We start from the raw sequence: 19,070 nt of genomic DNA, 5'->3' as shown, positions 1-19,070 counted from the left end.
TTTTCAAGCGCATCACTGACTTCCAGAAATAGGAAAGAAGGATAGTAAGATTACCAAACAAATACTGTATTGTTCCGTTTGGTGCTAATTTTATACACGAATTTACCATTGTCCCAAAGAAAGATACAAATATAGCCGATAAGGATGGATGTCATATCAAGCAATCGACACTTTTGAAGAGCAAGCATTGTAAATGATGATTGCATTAGATACTTTTTTGTCACATGCTCTAGAGATGGTTAAATCAATATATTATAACATTGTTAAGTTATTCGTGGTGTTCAGCACCATCGGAGTAAATAGATATAGAGACATATTTAAAATACCAATGAAGCGGATGAGCTTTGATTTAAAAATGGACTAGAAGTATTCCCTACTTGTCAAAGTTCCCCAGAATTCTTGCTTTCTACAACTTAAGCAACATTCCCGGCTATAAGGGCTTGACATTCTTGATGGTATGCTCACCTGACCTCGGACTCCCACGATGCATTTTAAGGAATACCATCTCTATGAGCACCTCCGAGGAGACGTTTTCCAATGATGAAAATGCTGCAAGGATGAGTGATCTGAATGCTAAGATGGGACTTCCCAGTGTTCGTAGCTTAATAGGTTTCACCCGTTTGCGATTGCTGTCAGATATTCCGACAGCAGGGCCTTAAAATAGTTGAATTTCGACTAACCGGAACAAGGACTAATACATCACAGTCAACCGTCGATTCAGGATTTGTTTTCGGAATACACGTTACAGATGAGTTGATGATATTTTCCTCAATAAAGACCACCATTTGACAGTCGCCCATCTTTGCTTCCGTAATAAGGCCGCATTTGTCGTCTGGCAGTAGGCCACGTTTAAAAATATGTCCTAAAATCTGTATAACTAGGGAAGTGGAGCGATGAATATAAGTAATTGAAAACTCTGTTGAATACGACGGTGACGGAGGTCTTTATATTGTATCATCGAAAAACTTGCGCGGTCATAGGGTAGTATAGATTCTAACCAGTACCCATTTGTCCACTAGGTTGGGAGATCCTAATTTGAAAATAATTATTACTTAACCACAAATGGAACGTCAGACGGTCTGCGTCTTATAGGGCCCATACTCTATCAAACAAATTGGGCGTGTTTGATACGTTGCCCAAATGTTTGACGAATCTCAAATATGTTTGATATTTTTTTCGCAACGGAGAAATTTGCCCAACGCGATATGTATGAACATATTGAGTATCGTTGCGCAATATTTTTCAGCTGATGGCTGAATTATAATTTTGGTATGCCCCTTAAACTGGCGTTCCTTTTATATCATCATGGACAAGTTAAATTTTCAAGTCTATCCCGTGAGTAGGAGAGAATGGGGAGGATATGTAGAAGAAAGAGAAAGGTTCTCTTCTCCTGGCTCCATTAAACGATAAGGTTTAATTTTGAGCCCTATACCCGCAGTAGTAAAGGAGGTTCTCTCTCTCAAATCCCCCTTTTATTGGGGGTATTTCGATGAAAAAAAAGACAAATTTTATTTTTAAATACCGAACAGCGAGTTTTGTTCCTCATATCAGTTGTCCACTTCCTCAGTGAGACAGAAACTCACACATTTATCAGCCAGGGAGTAAGACAGAAACTCACTGAGGAAGAGGGCAACTAGTCCTGAAAATACCGACATATGAGGAATAAAAAAACTCACTATTCGGCATCTAAAAAACAAGGTTTGTCTTTTTTTAAGGTTTTGTGTGAAAAATAACTTTATTAACTATGAAATCCCACGCATGTATTGAGTGACAAAAATTTGCGTGCTGTTTAAAGGGGGACTTCCTATACATGCAAAGGGGGTATGTAAACATTTTTTTCATCAAATATAGTGATGTGGGGTATGGAATGAAAGGTCTCAATTAGTACTTTCCCAATCTGATATTAGTTTTGAAGTGAATTGTAAAGTGAGTAAAGAGTCAAAATATACACCACTTAAAATGAGACAGGACCCATTTTCGGAAATTACTCAACCCAAAAATCCGAAAAAAATTAGGGTGGTCCGCTTAGGGCCTCAAATTATGTCCCATTTCGATATCTGCTCAAATAAACTTACTAATCATATATTACCAACTTTTAGAAATTGACTAAGTTCAAGCAGTGCTAAATTTTTCACCGGCATAGAGGGTATCATGCATACGCTTGCCAAATTTCATGAAAATCCTACTATTAATGCCAAAGTTTTAGCAGTTCAAACTTCTCAGGGTGGTCGGCCCGTCGTGATCGGTTTCGCCATTTTATTTTAACAAATGTCTGATCTGGATATAGTCGCGAGGCTTTTAAATCCGCATCCAGAGTATTAAGCCACCGTTGTTTCGGCCGGCCTTTTGGTTGCTTACAATTTACTTCGATGTTAAGACCCATATTGGTAAGTAAATCCTCGCTAGCGCGAATGACGTGACCACACAATCCAAAACGCCTCATTCGCAGTTTTTCCACGATCGGTGCAATTCAATATCGATCGCGGATATCCTCATTTCGGATGTGATCAAAACGAGTCACGACACGAGTCCAACGCAACATCTTCACCTCCATTACCGCAAGACGCCGTTCATTGTCATTTATAGTCGGCCAACACGGACAGCATTCCGGTAAATTTTAGATTTGAGACATTCGCTGATACGTCGATCACAAAGGCCACCAGTTGTGGAACGCCACTTCATCCCAGTACTCCATTGGCTGACAGCGTTGACCCGAGGTATTTAAATCGTTCAGTTCTGGGCAGATCTGTGCCGCTGACAGTGGTTGTGCCTGTTTCACGGGGATCGGTCGTCAAAAATTCAGTTTTGTTTAGATTCAATCTGAGACAGTGTTGCATGAGGCGATCATTCCATTTTTGGACAAGTTGCTCTAGATCACTTTTGCTATCAGATGCTAGGAAAACATCTGCATACAGCAGTGTATAGGGCGCTGGACGTTGGATGTCCCGTGTGACGTCTATAACAAGAACAAAGGGAAGTGGGGAGAGGACGCTTCCTTGATGAACACCAACAGATACACTAAGCAGTTTTAATAAACTGGCCATACTTCGAACTTTACTTTTCGGATAGTGGTAGGGTAATTGAACCAAGCGCAGGAGTTCTTCTGGCACTAAGTATTGTCGTAAAGCATACCAGATGAGTTCATCCAGAAATGCAATGTAAAGAGGGCGATGTTTCTCACGGTGCTTCTCCATGAGTAATCGCGCAGTGTGAATTGCGTCAGTATTTCTGCAGTTTTTAACAAATTCGGCTTGATTCACTGTTATTTCAACCATCTCGCGAATACGGTTGTCAAGAATGCGTTCGAAAATCTTCATGGTATGGGAAAGTAACCGGATCGGACGGTAATTTGAATATTCGCTGGACTACCTTTCTTTTTTCATATTGGAATAGTGGTACTTTCTTGCCAGTCAGATGATGTTCAACCTTTCTGAATAGTCCGATTAAAGAATTTACTGAGCCACAGTGTTGGGTCCCAGCTCTTCTCTGTGGTGTTGCTGTGGCTTTCCCCGATACCATTCGTTTTATTGCCTCCTCGACTTCAGTACGTGAGCACCTGTCTGGACGATGTAATCCCACGGTCTTCTTAAGATACAGATTGATTTTGTGACCACAATCAGAGCCCCGTTGAAACAAGCAACAATGGTACCAATCTATACCAAGCGCATGTTCATACTGGTGGATGCAAGAATTACTTAAATCTCTACCGAACTAAGGAGTACAGCACCCTTGTTGACACGCAACACAACGCCGAGGTCCGAAGGTCTCTTCTCGCTTGAGTATAACCAACAATCCGCATGGCAATTCCCAGGATGGCAATCAACGGTTTCATAGGGAACTTCTTCGCAATCAGTGACGGTGGCCAAATATCAGCGTCTTATGAGAATGTAGTCGATTTGCGTTTTACTATTCCCACTATAAAATGTAGGAAGATGAGATAATCGTTTGATGAACTATGTGTTCATAAGTACAAGATCACGGGCGACCGAAAAATCGATTATACGCTCGCCACTCTAATTGCGCTCCAAACCCTTTTCCCCCATGACACCTGTTACCGTCTGCCTTTTCACCCACATGGCCATCAAGGTCTTTTCATCAAGAAGTTGCCAGAAGGCATCTTTCTCGGCATCAGGTTGACCTGTCTGTGGTGCTTACGCGGTGAAGAAGTAAGTAGTGCGATCAGCTGATTTAATGGTGAACTTCATCAGTCGATCATCAAATACTTTTTTAATGGCATGACGGAAACCCTCTGAAATGGCAATGCCAAAATAGAGAAGTTTATAGCCATTTTTGTCACGTTCGCGTTCTATGTCGCAACTTGTGGCACCTGACCATCGGGCTTCTTATAGAGCGCACATATCAATGCGCCTTTTCCGAAGGGCTGTTGCTAGTTTCTCGGTTTTTCCAGTTAGGGTGCTAATATTTAGCGTGCAGACACGTATTCGTTTTGCTTGGACTAACTTACTTACGTCTTGACGCCGTCCATGCGTCAAGAACCCTTGCCCATTTCTCGACAGGATCGGGGTCCGTCCTGTCGCGTTGACTGAGGTGAACGCCCTAGCATTTTGCCGAGGCTTGTTTTTCGATCCGATCATCTTGTTTCTAACGACAATGTATGCATTTTCTTGGCATGCCTGTCACATAGTGGAATAACTCCAACTATACGTTATTTATCTTTTCCCTGATCTCAGCATTTTATTTTTGTTTTACTGAGGATAGTACAAAGTAGGTTGCTCAACCCCTCTTCCTTTACATGGGCTTGTGACAAGAATACTATGTTAATAGCATGGCGGATTTGGATGCGTTTCAGGAATATTTTTGCGAAATCAGGATGCATGCAGATATCCTTCCAATTATTATACTCAAGACGGCTTAACGATCACCTCTTTTTTCCTCGAACTGGCTTAAATGTCAGATTCTCAGGATTCACGAATAAGTGGATATAGGAATCCTGCGGAGATGACACAGGTTGCACGGAAAAGTTCCATCACCATCTTCACTCTGTTTGATTGCATTACTGGCAGAGATAATTTCGCTTCTGTTTGAAGGAGCAACGCGTATTTGTGTTCCTCTATGGTTTTCCCTTTCATTCACATCGCAAATTGGGCGGAAAGGCCTCTTTCACCTATTCAGCTACTGATCATTCATTATCCAAGTCCAACCTTAACATCCGAAACTCAACTGACCATAAGGGGCGCGGTAATCTCTGAGAGTATGCCGCCTATGACAAAGTGATGAAAGTTACGGTTGTTAACCATATCACATGCCAGAGGAAGGAGTTTTGTCATAGCCCTCCTTGGCATTCAAACCATGCATCAAATAACAACGTCATCTTTGGGAAGCCTCTCCTGAACTGCGTATAATTGCTCAGAAAAAAACATTCTGTATATTGTAAATCTCCAATATATCAGGGTCTTGAAGTGTGCAGGAGGCAATATGGTCAGCTTTGCCTCGCCCGAGGTTATTATCCTGATTTGACTCGGGAACTCATCCATGGCTGAGTCAACTGATACCCAACATCCTGTCAACAAATCCGTTTGCGACTAGTGATATGTAATCCGCGACGTTCTGCTACGATAGCCCAGCCACCATTTGAGTCATCCAGACGTCCCTGGTCCCACCATATCATTTTGCTTTGGTCCAGAATGTCCAACTTTTAGTATATCGCCAGAATTCTCACTCAAGTTGGTGAAAGCGAATATTTTGAGCATGCGCACATTTCAGAAATTCATAATCCGTTTTCGATGCGAAAGATTGTAGCCATGAAGTCAATCCCCGTCAAACGTCTTGTGATGCTTCGATAGTAATAACGGCAAACTAAACATCTCAATTTATTCAAACGAAAGCTGCTTCTTGACAAACGGGTTTATTTCAATAAAGTGGAATTTATATAATTTCATAATAACATTAGAAACCACACATCATCATCTTCTTTACTGAGAACGTGTATTCCAGTCATACCAAGTAACGCAACCAAATACGCGAAGAGTAGAAAATCCATATCCGGGGGGACACTCTCTTAGCTCAGCAACACCGTAGATACTTGAGCAGAACCAATAATGAGATGGATCACAATACGGTCCCATTGCTCCAACTGTCGAACATGCGGGAGGTGTCATTGAAGCAGGTGTATTCGGCCAAGGGAAGTACTGACAAGGAACACAACCAGCTACGCTTTCAGAGCAACCTCCGTAATAACGTCGGCACTTCCAAATGTCGGTGGTGCCCTGGGCATACAAAGTTAAGGGTGGACACTTTAGGATCGTTTCTTTACCATCGGAACATACAGCAAAATGGTGAGGATCACTATCTGGCGCCGGTGATGCAGTACCCGAAGTACAAGTAGTGGTTTCAGTGCTGTCATCAGCATGTGTATCCCAAAGGACCAATAGTAGTACGCCAAAAGAGATCGCAATTTGTTTTGAATCCAGCTTCATTCTGCTCTTCCAATCGGAAAATGAAATTCAAAATTAAAACTTATTGCACTCGAAAAAGTTGACAGAGTTGAGGGAGAAACACGAACCACTTGCAACTATTTTGAAAGTACTATTCATATTCTCAATAGGCTTTTTGAAGTTTTCGGTCGAATGCTGATAAGATTAACATCCCGATTTTGAATAATTTATATCTTAATTTTAAGTCAATCATCCGTCAATCAAAAACAAATAAGATCATTAATGAACAAAACTTTAGTATTGTTCAACTAATAATTTTTAAAATGCAGTCACCATTTTGACTTTTTTGAAAAGATATTAATGGAATAAAAATAATTGACAATTTGACATTTGACGGGTAGATAATGCCCTTACGATAGAAACTGAATGGTCTTGAAGAGTCTAACCATTTTCGCACATTCAGCTTAAAACAACAGTAGTGGATTGGCGATGTTCAAAAATCCATTCTCTGGGACGAAGTCGATCAAGAGTGGAGATCTATTCGAAAAACCTAAAAATTTGTCAAAATTGACAGCACAGAGCGGTCCGAGAATATTGAAGCTGTACCAAAGTGTTCCATCGATACGTCCTTGCTTGCTCGTTTGCTAGCCGGGTTCGTAAAGGGGGGGGGGGGGGGGGGGTGAGTTCTTTGAATACTTCAACCCGTCGGTAGTCATTTAACAAAATCTGTACCTGGCCTTATATTGACATCCGACATTGGACATCTAGCATACCTACCGGAATATAGCACGCTACTTAAAGAAATAATGGCTCGACCGCGCACATGCAGCCATAAAACTCTGGACCCAAGTGCCGCAACTGCGAGGATCGATCCCCTACATCACAACTCCTCATTCAGTCCTTCTCTTGCCACAGACGTTCAAAAGGTGCGGTCTTTTGCGTCCCCAACCTACCCTTGTACGATCACTTTCCTTCTATTTTGAAGATTTAGAACAACACGACATGGAATCCGTAGTAATCGATTCAAGGATGGGCACAAGCTCAACACCCATGTCCCAAAATCTAGTTATAGCCTTCTCTGAAATCTAAAGGAAATTTTGGAATAAAAGTTTGAATTTCCTGCCATTTCTCGGATACCTGATTACAGACTCTTCTTCTTCTTCAGCCTTTATCCTGTTTAGAAAGGCCTGATCTGGATACATACATGGAGTCATTTCAAATCACCATCTAGCGCATCAATCCATCGTTGTTTCAGTCGGCATTTTCGATCTTCAGACCAATTTTGGCAAGATAATTCTCATCAATGCGATGTACGTGACCGCATCATCCAACATGCATATCCTAAAATTTGTGACGATGCGGTGTGATCCCATGTCAGTCGCTGACATTCTCATTTTGGATGTAATGTGTCTTACGTCCCATTTTCGTCTTCATTGCTGCGAGGCGACGTTCATACCTTTTTTCTAGTCGACCTATACTCGGAAACATAAAAGGCGACAGGGCAGAGAGCATAGCAACACGGAGTGAATAGTGAAGAGAAAACTTCCGTACCGCCATCTTTGATCCGCCGTTGAAAAATACTCTGTAATATTTCTTCCGCTATGTATGTTATTTTTTCCGGCTTCTATTATCAACATCAACAGCGCAAGAACCGGTATCCAGTCTAGCCCTGCCTTAATAAGCAACTCCAGACACCCCGGGTTTGCGCCGAGATTCACCAATTCGATATCCATAAAAGTTGTCAGGCGTCCTAACCTGCGTATTCCTTCCATCTCAGGCAGAGTCTGCCTCGTTTTCCTTTTCTACCATATTTATTGCCCTTGTAGACTTTCCGTGCTGCATCATTCTCATCCATACGGATTAAGTGACCCGCCCACCGTAACCTATTGAGCCGGATTTTATCCACAACTGGACGGTCATGGTATCGCTCATAGATTTCGTCGTTATGTAGGCTACGAAATAGTCCATCCTCATGTAGGGGACCAAAAATTCTTTGGAGGATTCTTCTCTCGAACGCGGCCAAGAGTTCACAATTTTTCTTGCTAAGGACCCAAGTCTCTGAGGAATACATGAGGACTGGACAGATCATTATCTTGTACAGAGCTTTGATCCTATTTTGAGACGTTTCGAGCAGAATAATTTTTGTAAGCCAAAATAGGCTCTGTTGGCTGCCAACAACCGTACGTGGGGTATAAGCTATTATAGGCGGCTTTAAAGTTGATAAAAAGATGGTGCAACTGGTGTCCATATTCCAACAGTTTTTCCATCGCTTGCCGGAGAGAAAACGGGGCTGAAGTTTTGTCTGCAGGGGCGTGAACGTTTATGAAGCTTATATTTCTAAATTTGTCTCTCAAATGTAGAGTGCATAGCCTTTCAAAGCCGATAACAGTAAGTTACAGTTTTTGGTTGATTAAGAAACCTGCTCCCATGACATGATTTACTGAATGACCACTAATAGTATGTGGTGTGGTGTAGCCCTATATTGGGACAGGGTATCGGCTAGGTGCTTGGCAGCTCCATCTCTGCATCGGTGTGTTATCAGTCCAGTGCGAAGCTCCTGTTGTGGCATCATAACTTCGGTTTTCCGTGTAGGGTTGTCAGCCCTACCCAGCCACTAACTTCGAGGACCAGTTCGTACAATTTTTCCCGTTTTTAGGCGCGGGAAACTAGCCTTCATCCTTCTCCGTGTGCAGTTTTTCGTTAAGAACGAGCTCCCAGCGAACACCACGTGGAGGTGGAGATTGGGTTTGGTAGTAGAGCTGTTGGTATTGGTTCAGCAGGCGTTTCTCAGGTTTTATGCTCTGTCGTGGGTACCAATCCACATTTCGCCCTGGGACCAATACTACCCTTTGTACACTGGAATTATATTCAACCGAAGCAATCACTGCTATAAAGAAGTGGCTGAAAGATGCAGGTCTTACACTCGCGGAGGATAAAACTGAGGCGGTGCTTATTACGAAGCAGCATAAGGAAACCACTGTCCATATCAGAATGGGGAAGGATATCATCACTTCAAAGCCAGTAATTAAACACCTTGGAGTGATGATAGATGCAAGGCTGAATTTCAAGCAGCACTTACAAAATTGTTGGATCAAAGTGGCCAATGTTAGCATGACCTTGGTAAGGACGATGCCAAATGTTGGTGGCCCGCGGTGCACTCGCAGATCGCAGATCGCTTATACCGACCACTGTGTATGCTTGACACGGCCGGAAAAATGCTCGAGAAGTTCATCAGGGGTAGACTTGCTGAAGCGATCCGTGCTGCCGGGGACTTATCCGCAAGGCAGTTCGGGTTTAGAACAGGGAAATCTACAGTGGATGCTGTTATGGAGGTCGTAGATGCGTTTAATCGAGCCGGGGCACACAGCCGCCGATCTCGACGAATAGTGCTCCTCATAACGCTTGATGTCAGAAATGCCTTCAATTCCGTAAGATGGACAGATATGCTAGGCACACTAGAGAACTCCTTTCACGTTCCAAGCTATCTCTTGCAGATATTGAGGGATTATCTGAAAGACCGCTCCCTGTTCTATGAGACGCTAGAGGGCCAGAGGAGGATGGAAATTACGTCGGGAGTCGCGCAGGGATCTATCCTAGGGCCGGACCTCTGGAACGCTTCCTACGATAGTCTGCTGAGACTCGATATGCCTGAAGAGTCGCGCCTGGTCGGTAATGCAGACGACGTTGCGGCACTTGTTGCCGGACGCACTGTTGAACAGGCGCAAAGCAGACTTGGCATATTGATGCGACGGGTAAGCGGATGGATGACTGCTCACGGTTTCAACCTTGCGCTGGAAAAAACCGAAGTAGTCATCCTGACTAGAAGGAGAATCCCGACCTTGCGTCCCATATCGATCGGCGAGTTGACTATAGAGTCAAAACCAGCGATTAAATACCTTGGTTTAATGCTCGACTCGAAGATGAGCTTCTTGGAGCAAATCAAAGCAGCCGCGGACAGGGCTGCAGCAGGAGTCGCGGCCTTGAGTCGGCTAATGGCGAATGTCGGCGGCCCTATATCAACTAGGAGACGTCTCCTCATGGGAGCAACGCAGTCCGTCCTTCTCTATGGTGCGGAGGTATGGGCTGATGCCCTTGGCAAGGAGGTGCATCATAAACGCCTCGCTCAAGTGCAGAGGCAGGGAGCTTTGCGAGTGGCGTCTGCTTATCGCACCGTCTCCGAACCAGCTGTGATGGTGATTGCGGGAGTGATCCCCGTTGCCCTCCTTACCAAGGAGCGCAAAGCTATCTATCGCCGTAAGAGCGAAAACTTGAGAGAAGTGGTTGCCCGTGAAGAACGTCAACGCACCCTTAACGAGTGGCAACTTTCTTGGCAAAATGAGCCAAGGGGCAAGTGGACTGCGCGGCTCATCGACAAATTAGACCCATGGTTGAACAGAAAGCACGGTGAGATTGATTACTTCCTTACGCAACTTCTAAGTGGGCATGGAGGTTTTCAGTCTTACCTGCACAGGGTTGGGAAGGCGCGATCTCCTGATTGTGTGGTCTGCAATAGAGTGGCGGATGACGCTAACACACCTTTTTCTCTTGCGAGAGGTGGAACGGCCTCCGCCAGCAGCTTTATGCAGACACAGGGGAGCTCTCTCCAGACAACATTGTCAGAGAGATGCTGAAGAGCGCTGGCAGCTGGAATCGTATTGCGCATTATGTTCGGGCTCTTCTTACTACGAAGAAGATTGAACTCGACCGGCAGAGGGATCGGACGGTAAGGAGATCCCTGAGCTAACAACTCCCTTCCTCTCCTCCCCTCCCGTTGGTGAAAGGAATTCCCTGATTTGAAGGCTCCCAAAGCCGGTAGAGCGGGAGGGCTAGCCCGAAGTAATGTGTCAAACGGTTCCAGGCTAGTTCTCTGATGATAGGGAGGTGTTTAGTTGGTAGTCCGCCAGCGTGCTGTTGCGGGAGTCCAACACTCTGTGCGTAAACGCATTCACCTACCCTACTCCCAAAAAAAAAAAAAATAGCTAAAGTGGTGAGCTCTATACTGCTTTATGTAGCGCCAATTTGGTCAATTGCATTGCATACCACATGCAATGCTCAACAGTGAGAGCGGTGTGTAGAAAAACCGCCCTACGAGTGTACTGTGGTTATATAACCATCTCGGACGATGGGTATCTATCTATGATGGATCCAATTCTTCTGATCAGCAAATAAGAAACGCTGGAAGGGAGGAATCGTTAAGCAGGTGGCATCAACCGTGGGACCAGGGGAAAAAGGGTCGATGGCCCACAAATTGATTCCCAGCATCAAGGTGTGGACGCAGAGAACGTGTGGTGAGATAAACTACGATCTCACGCAGTTTCTCACGAGGCATGGCGGTTACCGTGATTACCTCTATAGGTTTAAACTGGACAGCTCACCCAACTGTAGCAGCTGCAACGGTATTCCGCAGGATGTCCTAGATTTGCTGAGGATAGGAAGAGTCTAGAAGAGATATTGGGAGGAACACTAGCACCGGAGAATACAATTGCCAAAATGCTTTAATGCCAGGAGAGCTAGAATGCAGTGGGTGATGGGGCGGATTCAGTACGGATTAAGAGAGGCAGAAAAGGTGAGAAAGGCACAATGGCGAATGCAAGTCATGGGCGAAGGGAGAGGCTAGAGCCATGTCTACCCCGCGACGAAATACATTGAGGTGGTTCCGCGGGGAAGAGGACAGGAAATAGGGGGTGTTTTTAGTGAGTAGAAATCCCACACACTGGAACATGTCTTCCAGGGTCTTTGGAAGATTTCCGCCTATGAGCTATGTGAGTACCTTCGTCAAGTTAGGATAATAATCACAAACAAGTTCAATGCTGACCACATTTCCTCCTGGCGTGCCGTTACGGTATTGTATGAGGTGCTCTAATACACGTCAAAGCCCAGATCCAATCGGATTGTCGTACCCTTCTTCAACATGGAATACTCATCATATTAGTTCAGTCTATTTTTGGAACTAGTTGAGCTAAACGTTCCATTAGATCTAAACAACAATTATTCAATCTTTCGCAAAAAATCTTTATTTCAGGACAGTAGTTTAAATTTTATTTAATACGCGTTCTAAGGGGATGATGGCCCGGGTTGATTCCATTGCCACCAAATAGTACAACCTGTTGTTTTATAAGTAGTGAATCCAGAGCCAGGCGGGCATTGTCTTAACTCAGCCTTTCCATAAATAGTTGGGCAAAACCAGTAATATGATGGATCGCAGTATGGTGCGAGTGGCCCACTTTTCTTGCATGCTGGGGCTATTATTGAACCCTGAGTGCCAAGCCATGGAAAGTATTTGCACGGAACGCAGCCAGCTCTTGTTGTAGAGCAACCCCCGTAGGCATTGTCACAATCTGTTTTAGTAGCAGTGGTGACTCCCTGAACATATAGAGTTAAGGGAGGGCAATTAACACGAGTTTGTTGACAATTTTGACATAGATTGAAGTAGTGAGGATCACTAGTAGTTGGATCGTAAGAAGTAGTTCCATTTGTACATTGAGCGTTAGCATCCCACAGGAGTAATAATATTCCACAAAGGTATACAGTTGTCCTTTGTAAACTCATCTTCAATTCTGCGAAAAAAAGAAATAGGAAAATACTTTTGAAATGTGAAACTGCGACAATAAATGTTCAGAAGGAATACCAACCACTTAGAAATGTCCAACGTACCTGGCTCCTTACATCTTTCGTTCGTCTTTTTATAGTCACTCGAATGACGATAAGATTAGCGCGCTGACCGTGTACCCCCTAATTGAAAATTTCCTATCCGATCCTTAATTACGAGCCGATGAAAAAAAAAAACTATTAAACAACAAACATTTAATTTTGTTCCATTCATTGTTAATTTGGGAATGAGAGCAACATTTTTCAAATAGCACTTTTAGGAAAGAACGACTACGGATTAAGCAATTACACTGATAAGTGGTTTGATTAAAAAAAGCCTGGAAATAGGGAGTGTTTCAGAAAGCTGTCTGTCCATAATCCCTATGGGTAGTAATTATGTGATAGGGTTGGGTCCGACAACTTCAATATCGTTTGGTGATTGGTAAACTTTGACGTTATGCGAACTTACACAATGGCGCAGTGATCTGTTTGAAGAAGTGGAGATAAAACAAGAAACAACTTTGATTATGGAAACTACGTAATCGGAAAAACTGAGTGAAGTGGCAGTAGTTTAGGTATAATTTTCTTCGCAAATAAAAGACACAACTCACTAGAACACTACTTTCTCATCTTCGATATACATAATTGCATTGCAGACATACCTCGACTTAGGACACTTCGATTCTTTTGACTTACAGCAATGAAAAAATTAAGGAGCGTATCTTTCGAGTACACAATGTATCCAAGTCTTATGGTCTCCCTGGTTTCGCCAGTGTAATTCAGACGGAAGTACTTACGATATTGGAAGTCTGTCGATGGGTGGAGCGAGAATCGAGCCCCAAGTGTAATATAGCCATTCTGACCGACAGCCAAGCGCCCATCAAGGCCTTGTACTCAGCGATGACATATTCCAGGCTAGTGAGGCAGTGCGAAGACGCGCTGAACCGTCTGGGTGGCACGCTCAAGGTCACTCTCCTCTGGGTTCCCGGGCATAGGAACATAGAGGGGAATGAGCGGGCTGACGAATTGGCCAGGCGAGGCTCTGCTCTTGGCAGTCATTCGGCGAAAACAGTCGCTGTTTCGCTGACGGCTGTCGGGGGCTAAGTCTACTCACACTACCTAGCAGCCTCGGGGCTAAGATGGCGAAGGCTTATGAGCTGTGCCAATTCAAGGAGAATTTGGCCCGCTTATAACATAGCCCGATGGCGAGATCTCCTGTTGCGCGTGCAGATGCATTCAAGATTACAGCGGTCTGCACGGGGCACTGGCCCATAGTACCGCTAGGATCGGCATACCCTACAATTCGCCAACGAAGCTACGGAGAAGGAAGAGAAACCCTCATGCACTTTCTCTGCGATTGCCCAGCTCTAGCTAGAGTCAGGCTACGGACACTGGGTAAACTATTCTTTCGGGACCTCAGAGAGATTTCTAGCTGCAGGGAGGGAGAGCTGCTTTCTTTCGTGAATGCTACGGACTACCTCGGAAGATCCGAGCCGGCTGGACTCTGCCTCCGTGCTCCCATAACAACAGTCATGGTCTTAGCAGTTTGTGGCATCAAAGCGGCGCACCAAAGCGCTAATTAGGCTCCTCGGAGCGGCCACTGACACCTACCTACCAACCATCTTTCGAGTTGAGAGGTTTTTTCTTAGGTATACAACATAGTTTGCAGTTATTAAAAAAATTTCCTTATACCATTCTGATATCTTGGATCAGTTTCAAAAGCTGTTTGACGTCTCAGGCAGGGTCTGCCACATCTTCTTTTTCCACCATAGATATACCCTGTGCGCCCTTGTTTCGTGACATCTGCCTTAGGCGGACACATTTCATGTTTGTATCGGTATTGCTGTTTAGTTTGAAGTTGAATCTCGTTTTGCCTATCCGAGTGGGTGTAATAAACCGTGTTTTTTTTGTTCTTTTGGCTGGGAATCTGTTCCTGCTAACAAAAGGTGAGGGCTTAAGTTTTATTTCTGCTTTTACATCCAATCAAATCTTGAAGTAGAAATCTGTTTCTGTATTCTTTGGTGTGTGTTTTCCCCTGTAAACAGGCATTACTACCTTAGTCGAGATAGGCCATGGAGGTTAGGGAATGTGAATCCCCGGGCAAGGGGAAATAAATTTGGACCGAATCATCTCCCAAATTTCAACATCTCCTCAGGCATCTGTAGGGCCATAGTTCAAAAGCCCAACAGAAATCGGTAGCTCTGTCCTAACCAAGAAAGGCCATGGAGGTTAGGGAATTTGAATCCCTGGACAAGAGGAAATAAATTTGGACGGGGCCATCTCCCAAATTTCAAAATCTCCTCAGGCATCTGTAGGGCCATAGTTCAAAAGCCCAACAGAAACCGGTGGCTCTGTCCTAACCAGGAAAGAGAGAAGGGCTTCGAGGAGCCTGTCAAGATCCCCAAATCATTAAACAGCAAAAGGCTCCTGGAATTCTACTAGTCACGACTCAACTCCAAGCTTTCCCTGAGGCTACCCAGTCTTAGGACCTAAGTGAAACCTTTTCTCCAATGGAGAAGCAAAATATAGTTCCTATGGAGCAAACAACCCCAGTATACAAATACATCGAGAACGCTCAATGTAAAGCGTAGACAGTATATGTGGAGAGAACCAACCCCACGACATACACAGACAAAATTAATGGCCAAGAAAGAACTGAGGTTTTCAAACCCCTCAATTTCCATAGACTTACGAGGCATCTTAATCTCAATGACCAGGTAGTTATGGTCAAGGAAGATGGGCCTACGAGGATAAAAGTTTAGTATAAGTCAGCGACCTGTGCGAATAACCTAGCATCCGACAATGGCTTGAGCACACTAGGGCTAAAAGCATACATTTTCTTGAGAGATACTAATAGATTTTGGGATTATTAAAGGTATCCCCACGGATTTCTCAGAAGATGAAATACGACAGGATATTAACTCTCCGATTAAAGTGACGAAAGTACAAAGGCTGAATTTCAGATCTAAGGAAAACAGGGATCCCTTCCTTCCTTCTCGGACAGTTAAACTAGCCTTCGTAGGGTCTGAGATCCCCAAACATATCTCAATCGGTAGCGTGAGGGTAGAGGTTGACCATTACTTGAACAGACCAGGACAATGTTTCGCTTGTGGTAGATTAGGCCACATTGCCACGAACTGTAAAGCGAAATCGAGTAGATGCTTAAAATGCAGTGCTCCTAAAGATCAGTGTGATGGTAACTGTTGCGAAAAAAACTGCTCTATGCGGCAAGACAGATCATGACGCTAGGGACAGAAATTGCACCATCTGGGTCGAACATTTGACGATCATCAAGACGGCAGCAATAATATCTCCATGAGGGAAGCTACCAAAGAAGTAAAAAATTACTATGATTCATTGGACTGCGGTGTTGACTGTGACCTTGCCTTCCCTCCGTTGGAGAAAAGAGTAAGTCCGAACAACTGGACGAGGAGTCCTCAAGACGAGCTCAACAGAACCATCAGAGGGAGTAAAAAATTCAGTTCTGCAGTCAAATTAAATCCACACCCGAATGCCAAAAACATCCTTTCCCAAAGCTGAGTATCAAGAACTGCCTATGCCAAACCATCCTGTTTTCGAACACCCAACCTACACTGTTGTATCCGAGTATCAAAAAGTATTGTCGCAAAGTCACAATTCACAATCAACAGCATCTCCTCAAAGATATAAGATACAAGATAGTATGCAGGGCATGAATGCGAATAATCCCTATCAAGTGCTACTGGTGTCTGGACTGTAGACACACGTCAGCAACTTGCAAGGAACAGGACAGGAGGACGGCATACCGGATATACGGTCAGGTAGATCACTAAGCGATGCAATGAAATCAAAAGTTGCGTTTTCTGCAGGGATCGTGGTGCATTTGGTGAGAGCGTTGTACACATTGCGAGCTCGGGATGGTGGGCAGAACTAGAAAGGGTTAGGGCGCAAATAGCATGATTCGCATTTAACAAATTAACATGTAGCGGAGTGCAATTGCTCACCAGTTGCTAGTACAGTTCGTTGCGGAGGTAAAGTCTGACTTAGCGCCAACCAGCGAGTATTACCGAAACAGAGACCCGGCTTCATGGTGTCTCAACTTATCGGTCACCGCTGTCATCTGGTTTCGGGGTGGCATTTGATTCGGTGTTCTTGCCCAAGGTCGACCCAATGGGTTTGTCTCGAGGGAATGGCTTTGTCTCGAGTCGGTGTTTAGGGATAACGTTTTTTAGCGTTTACCTGACACCGAATGAGACGACGCCGGGCTGTCGATGCCGGCTTGATGCTTTAGAGGACGCTATTTCGGACATGAAGGGGCAAATTCTGGTAGGCAATGACTTTAATGCTAGAGCCCTTGAATGGGGCTTGCTTCAGCCGGGCTCCAGAGGGAAACGGATTCTGAAAATGGCGGCGAGAACCGGGCTCGCAGTATTAAACACTGGATCCAGTGTTACGTTTCGGCTCCCAGGCTGCGAAGCAGCATGCCTGGAGTCACTTTTGCGTCGGAATCTCTATCACCATCGGTGGACGGTTAGCGAGTCCTGGAAGACTTCTCGGCAAGTGACCACCACTATGTCGCGTTCGAAATGATTGACGGTACTTGCCGGTGTGCATCAACCCAGCGTTCATCTTGCCTATGGAATGTCGCGAGCGTGAACATCGGGAAGTTCGTCGAAGGTCTTGGAACACGCACACTTCGTAAACTCAGTGATGGACCTGATAATGAGAGCATGTGAGGCTTCCATGACCCGGAAGGGCCCAGACGGAGGGAGTGTCATAAGCTCCGCTGTTTAGCAAGAAGTTTATACTCCAACGAGTAGGAATGCACCACAGGCAGAACCTTGTCAACGAAATGAATGAGCACCCGCGGGGATTTTTCTATAAGCTTGTTACCCGGAAAAGCGAAGGTCTGCGTAAGTTCTGCATACAAAGTACCGACCAGATGGATCCGTACAATGCGGTCCTATACGGGTTGATGTAAATAACGCGGAAAGCACAGAGGATTGCCCGCTTTTCAGGACAGGGAGATCCACGGTGGATGCCGTAGATGAAGTTCATCGAGCCGAGGCACAAACCCGCTGATCTTGACAGATAGTGCTCCTCATAATGCTTGATGTCTGAAATAACTTCAATTCCGTAAGATGGACAGATATGCTGTTCACATTATAAAACTCATTCCACGTGCCCAGCTATCTCCTGCGGATAATGAGGGATTATCGGAAAGATCGCTTCTTGCTCTGCAAGACGCTTGGGCTAAAGAAGGGTGGAAGCCACGTCGGTATTATCACAAGGATGTATCCTAAGGCTGGACTTTTGGAACACTTCCTACGATAGTTTGTTGAGACCCGATATGCCTGAAGAGTCGCGCCTGGTCGGTTATGCAGTTGATGTTGCGGCACTCGTTGCCGGACGCACTGTTGAACAAGCGCAAAACAGACTTCTCATATTGATGCTCATGGTTTCAGCCAGTATTCATCTTGACCAGAAAGAGAATCCTGACCCCCCATCCGATATCGATCGGCGAGTTGACTATGTAGTCAAAACCAGTAGCGACCCGAAAATGAGCTTCTTCGAGCAAATCAAAGCAGCAGCGGACAGGGATGCAGCTGTCAATTTAGATCGATGGCTGAACCGAACGCACGGTGAGATTGATTAGTTCCTTACCTAACTTCTAAACGGACATGGAGGTTTTCAGTCTTACCTGCACAGGATTGGGAAGACGCGATCTCCTGATTGTGTGTTCTGCAATGGAGTGGCGGACGACGCTGAACACACCTTTTTCTTTTGTGAAAGTTGGGACGGCTTTCGTCAACAGTTTTGTTCAGATACCATGGAGCTCCCATCATTGTCGAAGAAATGCTAAAGCGGGCATTATGTTCAGGTTTTTCTTATTGCGAAGAAGATTGAATTCGACCGGCGGAGGAACCAGATGGCAAGGAGTTTCCTGAACCAACGTCTGCCTTCCTCCCTCCCGTTGGTGAATGGGATTCCCAGAATTGAAGGCTCCCAAAGCCAGGAGAGCGGGAGGGCTAACCCGAAGTAATATGTCAAGCGGTTCCAGGTTAGTTCTCTGATGACAGGGAGGTGTTTAGTTGGTAGTCCGACAGC

The 19,070-nt window shown here is 44.7% G+C and overlaps 1 protein-coding gene across 1 annotated transcript; it reads right to left on the bottom strand.

Moving 5' to 3' along the window:
• Positions 1-12,386: 12,386 nt before the first annotated feature.
• LOC119648905 lies at positions 12,387-13,061 on the bottom strand. Its single transcript, XM_038050810.1, has 2 exons — positions 13,028-13,061; positions 12,387-12,952 (listed from the first exon to the last, which is right to left on the bottom strand). The coding sequence occupies exon 2, from the start codon at positions 12,942-12,944 to the stop codon at positions 12,450-12,452; it is 495 nt and encodes a 164-aa protein (XP_037906738.1). The 5' UTR covers positions 12,945-12,952; positions 13,028-13,061; the 3' UTR covers positions 12,387-12,449.
• Positions 13,062-19,070: the final 6,009 nt, after the last annotated feature.

The sequence above is a fragment of the Hermetia illucens genome, chromosome 2 (genome assembly GCF_905115235.1).
Source record: "Hermetia illucens chromosome 2, iHerIll2.2.curated.20191125, whole genome shotgun sequence".
Classification (NCBI taxonomy): domain Eukaryota; kingdom Metazoa; phylum Arthropoda; class Insecta; order Diptera; family Stratiomyidae; genus Hermetia; species Hermetia illucens.
Note: the sequence above shows the minus strand (reverse complement) of the source record. Positions and strands in the feature narration are given on the sequence as shown.